This window comes from Lampetra fluviatilis, chromosome 56, assembly GCF_964198595.1.
Source record: "Lampetra fluviatilis chromosome 56, kcLamFluv1.1, whole genome shotgun sequence".
NCBI lineage: Eukaryota > Metazoa > Chordata > Hyperoartia > Petromyzontiformes > Petromyzontidae > Lampetra > Lampetra fluviatilis.
In genome coordinates, this window is record NC_136330.1 from 2494195 (window position 1) to 2506806 (window position 12612).

Consider the following 12612-nt stretch of genomic DNA (forward strand, 5'->3'; position numbering starts at 1 on the left):
CATTTTATTGTTTCATAATCAAGCCTAAGCACACGCATGTTGGGGGCAGTTCCATTAAACTGTTACGTCAGTCACAGCAAAACCAAATACATAGTTGCTTTTATCATCGGCCAGGCTCTATGCATATAGAACTTATTTTGCACGGTATGTAGCCAACCGTGCTAATTGGAGGTGCGGATTAAGGACTCTCCAGCAAGCCATCGCGGTTCCGTGATGCAAACATCCATCTCTCGTTCTGGCAAGCGAGCTGAACTCACCACATGTAATTTCATGACATAAAAAATGGCAATCGTGTAGATATAGTGACAGTGCACATACAAACCATGCACACTGTACTTTTGACAAGACAACAATCCGCTAATTGGTTTCTGCTGTGACTGAAGTAACGTGTTCAAGAAATTACCATTTTTGTTTTCGAGCCGAGAGTTAAGCAAAGCCAGACATGTTCGGAAGCGCAGAAAGGGGAAAGGGAAAAGGGCACATGCATACACGCAGGTGGCGAATACCCATTATGACCCTGACAGGGTTAAAAATAGCATCCGGCCGGTTGACGTCACATGATAGACGAGGGGCAGCTACGACTCTAATATGCTAGCACATGAATGGACCTCGTGAGGACACGCTGGGATGCCCGTCTGACGTGGCCGTCAGGACATGGAACGACGCTCCAATTGAAACACCGCGTTTCATACGCCCACGGCACGCGCACCAAACGGCGCTCGTGAGAATACATTTTCACTCGCGAACGTTGGATCGGTATCCGGCACCCGAGAGACAGCACATCGATCGCAGCGACGGAGCGATGATGATTATGCCATGTGCACGAGTTCTCACATAGCGGTGTCGATCATTGCTGATGATTATAGCTAGTCAGCCACGCTTATGTAACTTAGTACACTTGGTGCGTTGCAGCATTCTCGTTGCGGAGGTGTTGCGTTTTGCAGTCGGCAGCAGTTTCACAGCAGCGGGCGATGTTGCTATGTGTAATCCCGATTCAGTAATTTTTTGAAATGTAATTGGGCAAACTTGAATCGTGACACCGGCACACCATGGCCTACTCTTTTTGAATGACCGCCACGTGATCCCCAAGGTCCGATGTGTATCAGACGGTGTGTATTTTCCATTAAAAAAACCTGCAGCATTAACCATGGAGGCCTGATGGATTTTAACCACGAAGATGCACGTCCAGCGGTGGATTTGACAAAAAAACAGAAGTTCATCGAGAAATGCGGTATCCACTGATTGTGACTTTTTGAATGACGAGATCAAGGCCAGAATTAATGACCTGGATGTTAGGCCCAAGGGCAAACGTTATTTTTTCAGAGCCACCAATATTGAATTCACAGAGGGGGATCATGAGAAGCCATTACACAGAGATCCTATCTCATTGGAAATGCAGGTACATTGCTCTCTGTATGATTCATCAGAGCTCCGGATGAAACGAAATGGAACTGATTCGAGAATCAGGGGAATAAAACAGCCTGACAACTGACCCGTATATGAGTGGCCTGCTGGAGTTTCACCCACCTGTTTTCAAATGTGACTGTCAGCGAGTCTTCATGAATGTCTTTTACAAAAGCCTGCAACAAAACAAAAAAAAGACGATTATGAAAGATGTTTTTAAACAATGGTATAATTAATCAAATAGATTATCATCAATATTTATGGCCCATCTGTCAATCCACCCACTGCAGCATGAAGGCCGCACCTCCGATTAGCACGGTTGGCGAAGTACGGTACACGAAGTAAGTTCAACATACGTACATAAAAGGCCTCCCCATACCTTTCCATCGAGTTGTTTGACCGTAATTCACGACGCTGTTCAGTGCAGGTCTGTGAACAGGGGAGAGGCCCAGGACTGGTTCTGACATTATTCAATACTTGTGTAATGGGTTCAACCGAGTTGCAGACGTAGACTTGGAGGCAACACATATATTCAGTTCCAACACACGGGGTAACTTTCCCCTTAACAGAATAACAACCTATGGTGGTGACCACCAGGCTAACTACACTAGTTACCACGTAACTGCTACTACGGACCCGGACCAACAGCTTCGGCCCGGGTCCACGTGTTGGAGACTCGTTGAACGGAGAACGTAGACGAAGGGTTTCTTCCAGGATGAACAACAACCCTGGTCCCTCTCGGGACCCGGCTTATATTCTCTGTGGCGTGGCCGGCTCCGCCCTTGGTCACGACCACCTTCCAGAATCCTCGGGAAAGATCTGGGTCCAAATCACGTGACCACCCCTAGCCCCCTCTTGGGGCCCCTTTGTCAACTTAACTGGTCACGTGTCCTCCTGGGTCAACCAGAGTGCCATGGCCTAACATAAACTCATCCTTTGACCGGCACCCACACACCGTCCTGTAGGGTCTGGCACTACACGTAAAGCGTGGTGCCATCTAGCGCTATTATTCAGCGTTCACCGGGCCCCTCTAGGACCGGTACTACACCCACACCATTGTGGTATCCCGCCATGTCGCTACACCGCACGCCATGCCCCTCTAGAGCCGGCACTGCACCCAGCATGTTGACATCCAGCGATGTCACTACACTTGTGTTAAACGAGGCTGGGACATAGGTTCCTCGCACAGTGCGCTAATCAATGTGCTGCCACCACCCCACCCCTTTAACCTGTCTTTTTAATCTTGACGTAAAGCTTTCGTGACTGCAGGAATTCATATTCTTTGGGTCTTTCGGCAAAGTCACGCGGATAGGTTCAAAGAAAATAACAAAAATAACAAAAAAAGTACTTTTGTTATTTTCTTTGAACCTATCTACGTGACTTTACCGAAAGACCCAAAGAAGAGTCATTTTAATATCTAAATAAAAACATTTAAGTAGATTTTTCTTCCTTTTATTCCCCATTACAGCGAAAAAGGGAGAGATGATATTTAAGGTCGGAAAGCTTTGTAAAGATTTCGGTCTTTGTTGGTGCTAAAGAGCGAGCAAGTTCTGGCATTAAACGATGAGGTAAAGCGGCGAGTAATGTTCACAGCTCCGACAGCTGAATTACCAACGAACTGCTTTGCCAGCTGTCCAATGTCGTTTGCACCAAAGACCAACTGTTGGAGGAGCTCAGGATTTTGCTTTTCCACCACCACTACCACTTAATTAAAACAGAAAACATTTTAGTTGCAGGCACATGGACATAGCAGTCATGACCACAGATGGAAAACGTTAATGGGAGCAATGTGTTCAGTAAATAACACTTGGTGACCCCTTACTATTCGTATGCAACAGGGCTTCTTCGTTAAAAAAATCAACTGAGCAGTGAACATAACAATGAATTACCCTACAAATATTCATCTGCGGACAAACTGAATTGGTCAGATGTATTTTACATCTCTCAAATTTGGACGCAAACACGTTTACAATTCCCAATCCACACAGGGATTTTGTAATGTAAACAAATACGCACTCGCCATCAGCTTGCAACATGTTATACATCTGTGCATATGAATTCTAATAGCACGAAATATACAAGGATAACACGACAAGTAGTTTGCCAACACTAAACCACATAGATTTTTTATATTATAATAGATACAATTTTTTATAAAGCTAACTTTCTGGCTAATACTCCACTTTGCCTGCGCGTGCATAATGCATTTAGTGCAATAATACATTGAATCAAATTCCTGGCACCACCATCATGATCTATAATTAATCCACTGCTGGATGAAGGCCTTTCCAAAGTCGTCACGAGCTAGAATTATATCAAGCAGTGGGGTGGTTAGCCTGATAACTGAAGTAACACATTAAATATATTACCCTAGCCTTAACAAAATTAGAAGATACAATACCACTTTGTTTCAGGAAAGGTTTCAATCTCAAAGTCTGCATCTGTATACATGTCGAGGGCTCAGCCAAAGATCAGGTATAAATAGTAAACCCAAGACAGCACATTATTTCCCAACATAGAACAGTATATGTACTCTTAAGTTATTGTAAAACCAATGTGAAAATATTGTGTTCGCATAACTCTTTTGCATATAAAGACCTTAATCAACATTGGAAACCAACAAAAAAATATTACACATGGAAGTTTGGCACGTGGCAGCTTAGCACGTATCAAACCATATAGTTGGTGGTGTCCATAAACGCGAAATATATATTTCTTACACTTTAAAAACAGCTTAAACTAAAAACAGGATGGGCCATTTCTCATGCTACCGCCACAATCCTCGATACGTTTTGCCAGCTGGACAGTTAGATATTGGGTGAATTCGCATCAATATCGAAATATTCTCAATAATCTGGTCTGGGCAATTCAAGGCCTGACTTTGCGTGGCAAAAACAATTTGCCCTACGATATGAATTGTCCTTTGCTCTTTCATTTATTTTCAATCTCGTTAAACCATATCATTCGAACACCAAAGAGCACATTCATGGTGTAATTAAATGCACTTGGACATCATTGGATTGTGTTGTTGTTTATCTTTTTGGTATTTGCAATTTGGATCACAAGCTATTAGTGCTAGTTTTTTTATAATATCCCAAGAGGCGCAATTAATTACTTATTTCTAGTCTCCATTTGGTTTTAATGTAGAAGTAGGATCTGTAGCGTTTACAGAGACTACCAAGATAAATATATATAAAGGTGACAGACGTACAGTGGTAAATTGTATTTTAATCAACACAAAAGAAAGACATTTTAGCAATACAAAAGCCGTACAGTACGTATCCAAATGTATATTGATATTAAGGTTGCACTTTATATTCTGCTTGCTAATGCACTGCATGCTGCCTAATAGCTCCAGAGATTAGTGTTATTTGGTTCGATACCCTTTAGTGGAATCCTCAGCATCATCCAAATTACATTTAATCAAATGATTCTGGGTGACAGATTCGATTACGGGTCCTAAGATATATTTTTCATGCTCGAAGGGTCCCATAACACTTTCAGGCCAATTCCCGTAAAGTTAATTGTCACGTCGAAGACGAATCAAGCCCGTAAAATATCTCACACTTGCAAGAGAAAATGTCCAAGGAGTGACCACCATGGGACAACAATAGGCTGCAGGGCTACGTGGAGGCAGCAGCAGAGGCCTGCACAGCAAAATTCAATGCTGCTCTGTACTATGTCCCCACACCTTCACCAAACCGGCAATGACTTTCCCACACCTCCAATGAGCACGGTTGGCTACGTACTGTGCAAAAGAAGTTCTACGTACATTCAGACCAGTGAGGTTCAGTATGGTGACAACAACTCACTCGGCCTGTATGGAGTAGGGAGGCTGTCATTCAAGAGCATAACAAATTCTACAGATAGGTTACAGACCAGCTCTCTGTAGTGTCTGCTGCAGCACCTCACTAGGCCAATCATTAAAGTAAATGGGCAGCGACGATCATCCAATTCATTTTCAACAGAATGCAGAATCGGGGACTGAACCCAGGACCTTGAGAGGCGCTGGCTCGGTGTCCTAGCGTGGGTTTCACAAGACCCCCCCCCCAACCCCATGGGAGGCACCTACCAGCAGTGCAATTTTATGCTGCCAAGTATGTACTAATGCAGGCGGCAGCAGCAGCAGCAGACAGCTCTGCTGGTATGAATGACAGCGGCAAGGAGTGAGCCACACATGCACATGAAAGAGCATGCTTGTCAGCCTATATATAGCGCCCCTGATATATTACACGAGACAACACCCACCGAATACCCATCACTGCACAACTCTAGAAAAGGATAAATGCTGTGAAGAGATGGTTCCGAAAAACTGGGATGCAAAGAAAATCATGGAAGCTCAATATTTGGTTCACATTTAAAACACACTTCTCTTATACTCTTTGGTTCTTTCGGTAAAGTCACGTAGGTGAATTCTGAAACACCTCCGATATGCACGATGCTAAAAAACATATCAAATATTCTTTGTGGACCAACGGGTTCAAGTATCCAATGCCACTATTGTACAAGACGTAGGTGACTTTACCATACTTCAGCAGTTTTTTTTCTTGCTGTGGTTGTCCCGCCTGATGACGATTGCTTGTTTTGCGATCGAAACGTCGTGATCTATTATTTTTCTGCCTACGTGACTTTACCGAAAAAACCAAAGAGTATGGATTCCAGCAGTCACGAAAGCTTCAAATCTAGATTGACACTTCTCTTAACCACCGGTGCTAAAGTATTGCTGTGGATATGGCTGTGCACGTGCGATTGGAATGACTGGGGAAAGTCGTGGCATAGTGGTCAGCGCACTGAGCTACGAGCCCTTCAAGCCGAGTTCGATGCGCGCTCACAAAAAAGTGGTGGCAAATATCTGAACAGGTCCTGGGCCTCCCCTAGATCGCCTTGGCCTTAAACGAGCACCTGGGTGGCTGAGGCGGCAAGGCGTGGTGTTGGCCACCCGCTCCCCCGTGTGCAGTCCTGGCCTTCATAGGTGGTCGGTCACAGCACTTGCCAAAACGTCTATTTAAGGCCACATAACTAAATAAAATGGAATGATTTAATAACCCTATAATGATCCCAATCGTGAACGCTATGCACGTTTGAGCCTGGATAGTGCTTTGATGGGGAACTGCAATGGATAAAACAAGTCATGGACCTATGTTGTAGATAAAAAAAAAATCGTTGATAAACTATACATCTATGCTCCCTGCCTTCACCATACCATATTAACCAGGGTGAAGTATCATCACATAAACCCTTGCTTGGCGTGGGGAAGGCTCTCTAAAAGCAGTGTACTGACAGCAGCTTACCCATGTTTCTTGGTGTAAATTCTGAAACACCTCCGATATGCACGATGCTAAAAAACACATATCAAATATTCTTTGTGTACCAACGGGTTCAAGTATCCAATGCCATGATTGTACAAGACAGATTACAAGTCGTGGCTTCTCTTTTTTTTGGGTTGTCCAAAATGCTTCAGACAACGCTGAACAGGTATTTGGCCAAAAATGGGAAGACTAGGTGATTGTTATTTTATGCTTTTTGAAAGTTCCTTCTTGACTTGCCTTTATTTTCTCAGAGTAAATGATTGACATAACAACATTTGAAAGTAATTTTATATCAAGTCGAAACAAGGCTGGCAAATGCCAGATTCACATAACAATGTCAATGGTGTGTGGCTTGGATTCAGGCCCCGGTGACTGAGCTTACAGGGCAACGAGTGTGCTGAACAGATAAAAAGAAAAGAAAAAGCTTTTCAATGCACACTTTCATTTGCACTCAAAAGTAGAAAATACGTGCTTTTGACCGCAAAATTAATCAAATGTTTCGTGCTCAATAAAAGTGGGTGGCTTGCATAAAGAGAATTCAACTTAGCGAAAAGCCACCCAATTTATTGAGCACGTAAAATTTTATTAATTACGGGGTCAAAATAATGCATTTTCTACTTTTGAGTGCAAATAAGAGTGTGCATTGAAAATCTTGTTTGTTTATTACCTAAAATAGTTTGTGTACTTGTTGGCCTCACGCTAAGGAAGAGGGGGCAGCCACAATGGCCGCTCCGGCGCCATGACGGGGGGGGGGGGGGGGCGATAGATGCGCACCCCTCATTGGTCATCGGCTGGCCAGCAACAGCCGCTGTGATTGGAGCAGACGTTTGCCGTCCCAGGTGTCCGTGACCATTCGCGATTTAAAAAAAAAGGGGTGTGGTATTGCAATGTAGGATTATTAATTAGTAAAAATTAGTTAAAAACACTAACAGGACCACAATGGGCGGGACCTGGAACAGGTTTTTTAAAATGAAATATTGAATTGTCACTTGAGAAGGCGAGTGTGTAGAAAATGTCAGCTCGAAAGGCTTCGTAGATTCGAAAAAATTAAGCGTCAAAGATTCCAAAGAATATAAACAGATAACGCGGCAAGTTGAATAAAGGTTAGAAGAAATTGCTTCCCACATACAAACGCATGCAACACCGAAAAAATATGTATGCATATAAAACATGAATACACACGGTACAAATTTCGATTTAAAGCTTTTGTGACTGCAGGGATTCATCTTCTTGGTTCTTTCGGTAAAGTCACGTAGAAGGGAAATAATAAAATAATAAAAATAAAACATAATAAAATACAATTCTCACGACGTTTCGGCCACCTGAGGACAGATGCTTGCGTTGTGGCCGAAACGTCGTGAGAATTGTATTTGATTATGTTTAATTTTTATTATTTCCCTTCTACGTGACTTTACCGAAAGAACCAAGAAGATGAACACAGTATACATACAAGCACCTACACCCCCCTAGAAAGACAGAAAGACACCGAATAGCCTGAACAGACTGTTGGGACGAGTGATGTGAGCAAGTAGCAACCGGCACGGCACACGAGGGGGTGGGAGGCCTGCACCACGCACGGACGCCTTTGTCTCCCCAGTGGCGATGTTACACATCGCACCGGGTAGTAATTTGAGGCCGAGTAGACCTAGGGGTGGGCCCAGGATCGATTCAGATAATCGTCACTGGTGTTGGCCCCCCCTATATGTCTATTGGAAACAAAGACCCCCGTATATCCTTAAGAGACTGTTTTGTCCTTGGTCCAGACAAGATATCGGTACCACCCAACGTGGCAAAACTTCAATGGTGCCATTTTATTTGTTACACAAACACAAGTAAAACAATATATGATAACATTTCCAAATGAGCAGCTGTTTAATTGTTCTTGCAGTTGGGACAAGTGCTGGTAGCGAGCCCCTACGAAGGCCGGAACAGCACACGAGGGGGTGGGTTGGCCAGCACCACGCCCGGCCGCCTTTGTCTCCCTAGCGGCGATATTTTTACGCACCGCACCAGGTACTCATTCACCCACTTTATGATACATGCCACATGCCCAAACACACACACACAACACGCCTGCGCAGTAAATGGTCAAAATAAAGCCCAGCCTTGTGAGTGATATGAATGTAGTTTCTGTGAAATGACGACACACACCTGTCCCTCAAGGCGTCACCCACCACACCGCCAGCACTCAGCAGCAGCTATCAGCAGCGCGCTCCATTCATTATTGCTACCGCCGTATTAATGACAGATTTTCTACACCACAGAGGGGGGGGGGTCCCTCCCCGTGTTTCCATTTGTACCGTTGTAAAAGTATAAAAACATCACCACAAAATGCGCCAGATACGTGTTAAAATCTTGGAAGCCAAGCAGGCTTTGAGCTTGGCTAGGGCTTGGATGGATGAACACCATGTGGTAACAACTTGTGTTTGCAGGCTACTGCAGAGGCCTACGTTGTCAGTAGAGCGCATCGTAGCAAAACTAAAAATATAGTTGTACTGTACTGCACTATGTTTCAATGGCTACTATCCCGACTTTGCCAAAGAGAGTTAAGTATTGTACAAAATAATGACCCCGTCCCCCCGTCCCCTGCGGCATGGAGAGGCCCTCATCCCGCAGCGGCTTGACGATAAGAGTTGTACGCAATGCGTGCGCGGCTCGATTGGCCAATGTGAAAAGGTGAACCCATCACGGGTACAACATTATTGAACATTATGAAATTTCTGATTACACAACCCTCCCGATTAAAATTACAAGGCCGCATTTGCCACCGGTAGTATGGCTTCAACATGACATTCGTAAGTTTTTTCCCCTTCTGTCATCACAAGAGCTCTTAGCGAGCATCTATTAATACCGCTGGCAAGGCAGATAAGGGGTGGGAATGGGCGGATCCACCTTTTTCGCCACTGCGCACATGAGCAAGGTTGGCTACGTACGGTGCGAAAGAAGTTCAAACATAGAGAACTGGTCACTTCAAGTCGAGCGACGCCCATCGCCTCTCACAGGCAGAGGAACCGAATGCTGGAACTTGGGGCGCCTTTCATATTTACATCCTTCGATGAGTGAGGGAATACTGCACCTTCCTAAAGCATGCCGCTGGCAGTGAGGTTGTGAGAGGCGATATGAAATTGCAATTGCGACGTTCATAATGATCATACTGCACCAGGCAGGTCAGCGCAGGTCTGTGAAGGCTGTGAGACTAGACGTGGGAGCATAGAAGTGCAGTACAGTATAACAGAGGACTTTGCTGCATTGCCCGCGAGTTGCCCGCACAGCAGCATAAAATCAATGCGTCATGCATGGAGACATTCCGGCAAAAGCCCCAACGAGGCTCAATCCTGCTTAGCTTCTGAGATCCGGTGCATGTCCAGGTGATTCTGTCATTAGCGTAGACATATAGCCGTAACGTAAATCACAACTAAACTTGCACTATAACGTTGTTTCTTAACTTCAACATTGGTCCAACTCTAAAATAAAGCACCGTGCTGCCCTAACCCTAGCGCTTCTCTAACTTCGTAAGCTCACAGTAATACTCCTAACCATGGCTAGAATCAGTCACAGGCAAAAATAGTTCTATTCATCAAAACACACAGCGCGTTACATTTTAAATATTAACCCTAGGTTAAAGCCCACACCCAAACTATACCCCGGTCCCATACTACTGTATAACCTTAGTCCAGGGGTCGGCAACCAAAATAACAAGAAGAGCCATTTCTTTCCAATTCGGTACAAAATTCAGTATTTCAAGAGCCGCAATGCATCTATGTACATACTGTACATACGTACATATCGTCAAGAAGCAGCCCGCAAAGAACCGCATGCGGGTCCGGAGCCGTAGGTTGCCGACCCCTGCCTTAGTCCATTGTCTTACCATGGTAACCGATGTGTTTATTAGCCATCGCCCTGCCCTTAACCATAACTCCCAGCTCACTTCCTAGTATTGTACAGTATTTTACCTGCCATCGAATAACCAATGAATGTGCTCAGCATCGCAATCCAAGCAGCGTTGAGCCTGGCTAATTATTAGATGGCGACTGCTTGAGAACCACTCGGCAGTCGGCTAGGGATGCGAGTTAACCAGGCGATGGAAGTACAGCAGTGAATATGTGGGTGAGCTTTGAGTGCAAGCCACATTGTATGCGTTAGTGGTTTTCTGGGTCCTCCTCCAGTTTCCTTCCAATGAGCCAAATGCTAATCAATAGAATTCTCCGAAAAGCCCAAATGGAGTAACCCTCTTAAAAAGGAGTTCTAGGCGTGAGTGGGGCTTGTCAATCCACTGCTGGATGAGGGCTTTCCAATGGCGTGTGGGAAGTGCGATATTTGAACATACTTCACCACATTGTTCAGTGCGGGTTTGGTGAACGTGGGTGGACAGCACAGAGGGTATAAGCCAAGCATAAAAGCAAGAGTAAAACATTTATTTTGCTGCAATTTAGTCTGCTGCTCGACACGGCAGCCTATCACAACGTGATTGCGATAGGCAATTACCCATCCAAGCACTATCCAGGGTAAAACCTGCTTCGCTTCGGAATTCTGAGATTGGGCATATTCCATAGTGAATTAGTGATAGACTTTGCTGGATAAAAGATACCATAATAATGACCATGCTCAATTAAATCGCAACTGGAGGTCCGACCGCGTCTATCACATGCCGACGCAGTGTCGTCTTCTAACACTACAGCCCAATTTAAATCAACAGCAATTGATCGATCGACAGCTGAAACGCCTCTCAAAAACCAGAAGCTAACCAGCCAAACACAAGCCCCCCCCCCCCCCGCTGCACGAAGTAACCATCTTGGTTTTTTTGCCTGCAAATAGTTGTGCCCTTTTTATATGTGTTTGGTAGGACCCATCAGCAGCAGCTGAATGACAAAGACCTCCTTCGAAGCAGACGCCTCTTCTCGCGAGGGACCAACAGTGGGAATATCCCCCCACTGAATTGTTGGGTCAGGGCGAGTCCATGGAGCCAAACTATGGCCCCATTACACCGCAACTCAGGCTCAGCGGGCCACGCTTGGGGATTCACGAAACCCACCATTAACACATTAAACCCTGACCACTTCATTGAGCTACAACGAACGCTCATTAGAGCCGTGCTAAGGCTCTACGAGCCACCCCAATGCTCACGGATTCAAACTCAGGGCCCATTAAGTAGCGCTAGGGCCTTGTGTGCCTCGATAGGCCCCGTCGAACCACGCCGACGTTCAATCGACGCGCACGATGGGGGGCTCACTGAACCAAAACGGGAGGGGAGCTCCCAAAGGTTTGCTCGGCGAGACAACCACCCCACGCCCTCGTGAGTCACGCCGGGGCAATGCTGGCCGGGGCAATCGCGGCACATTTCGCTCACAAAACAAAAATGAATGAACGCGAGACGCCGCCGCCAATCCCTCGGGGCGAGCGGCCAACCCCCCAAAGAGAAGATTCTTGACATCAGCGACGGGCTAAGGGGGGGTGGTGGGGAGTGTGGGCGGCAATTGCGACCATCGATTGAGCGCGCGTCGCTTTGGCGAGGTGACCGCATTGTGTCGACGTGCAAGCGAGGGCGAGCGAGCGTGAGGAAGGAGGACGAGGTGAGAGATGTGAGAGAGGGTTACCTTGTAAAACGCCCCATTGGAGCCGCGCACCTCCACCGAGACGTCGTCCATCTTGCGCGCGCTGCGCATTCTGGGATCGCCTCCCTCGCGCGTGACGTCACCGGGGCTGGTGACGACGTCACGCGTGGGAGCCTCCCCCCCCCAAGCGCCATTGGATGATTTGGCGACCCCCCCCTCCCTCCCCCACCCTCCCCTCCCTCCCCCCTCCCTCCCCCCTCCCTCCCCCCTCCCTCCCCCCTCCCTCCCCCCTCCCTCCCCCCTCCCTCCCCCCTCCCCCCTCCCTCCTCTCTCCCTCCCTCCTCCCC

The 12612-nt window shown here is 46.2% G+C and overlaps 1 protein-coding gene across 2 annotated transcripts in view; it reads right to left on the minus strand.

The window, feature by feature from the left end:
* The window catches only part of LOC144950075 (RNA-binding protein FXR1-like), a 37017-nt gene extending 24635 nt beyond the window's left edge, over window positions 1–12382 (minus strand). For both annotated transcript variants that reach the window (XM_078880083.1, XM_078880082.1), the window contains exons 1-2: window positions 12308–12382; window positions 1528–1580 (exon numbers count right to left, since the gene is read on the minus strand). In XM_078880083.1, the coding sequence (XP_078736209.1) occupies window positions 1528–1580; window positions 12308–12376 (122 nt within the window). In that variant the 5' untranslated portion in view covers window positions 12377–12382. The remainder of the gene's footprint in view (window positions 1–1527; window positions 1581–12307) is intronic.
* Between the last annotated feature and the right edge of the window lie 230 nt (window positions 12383–12612).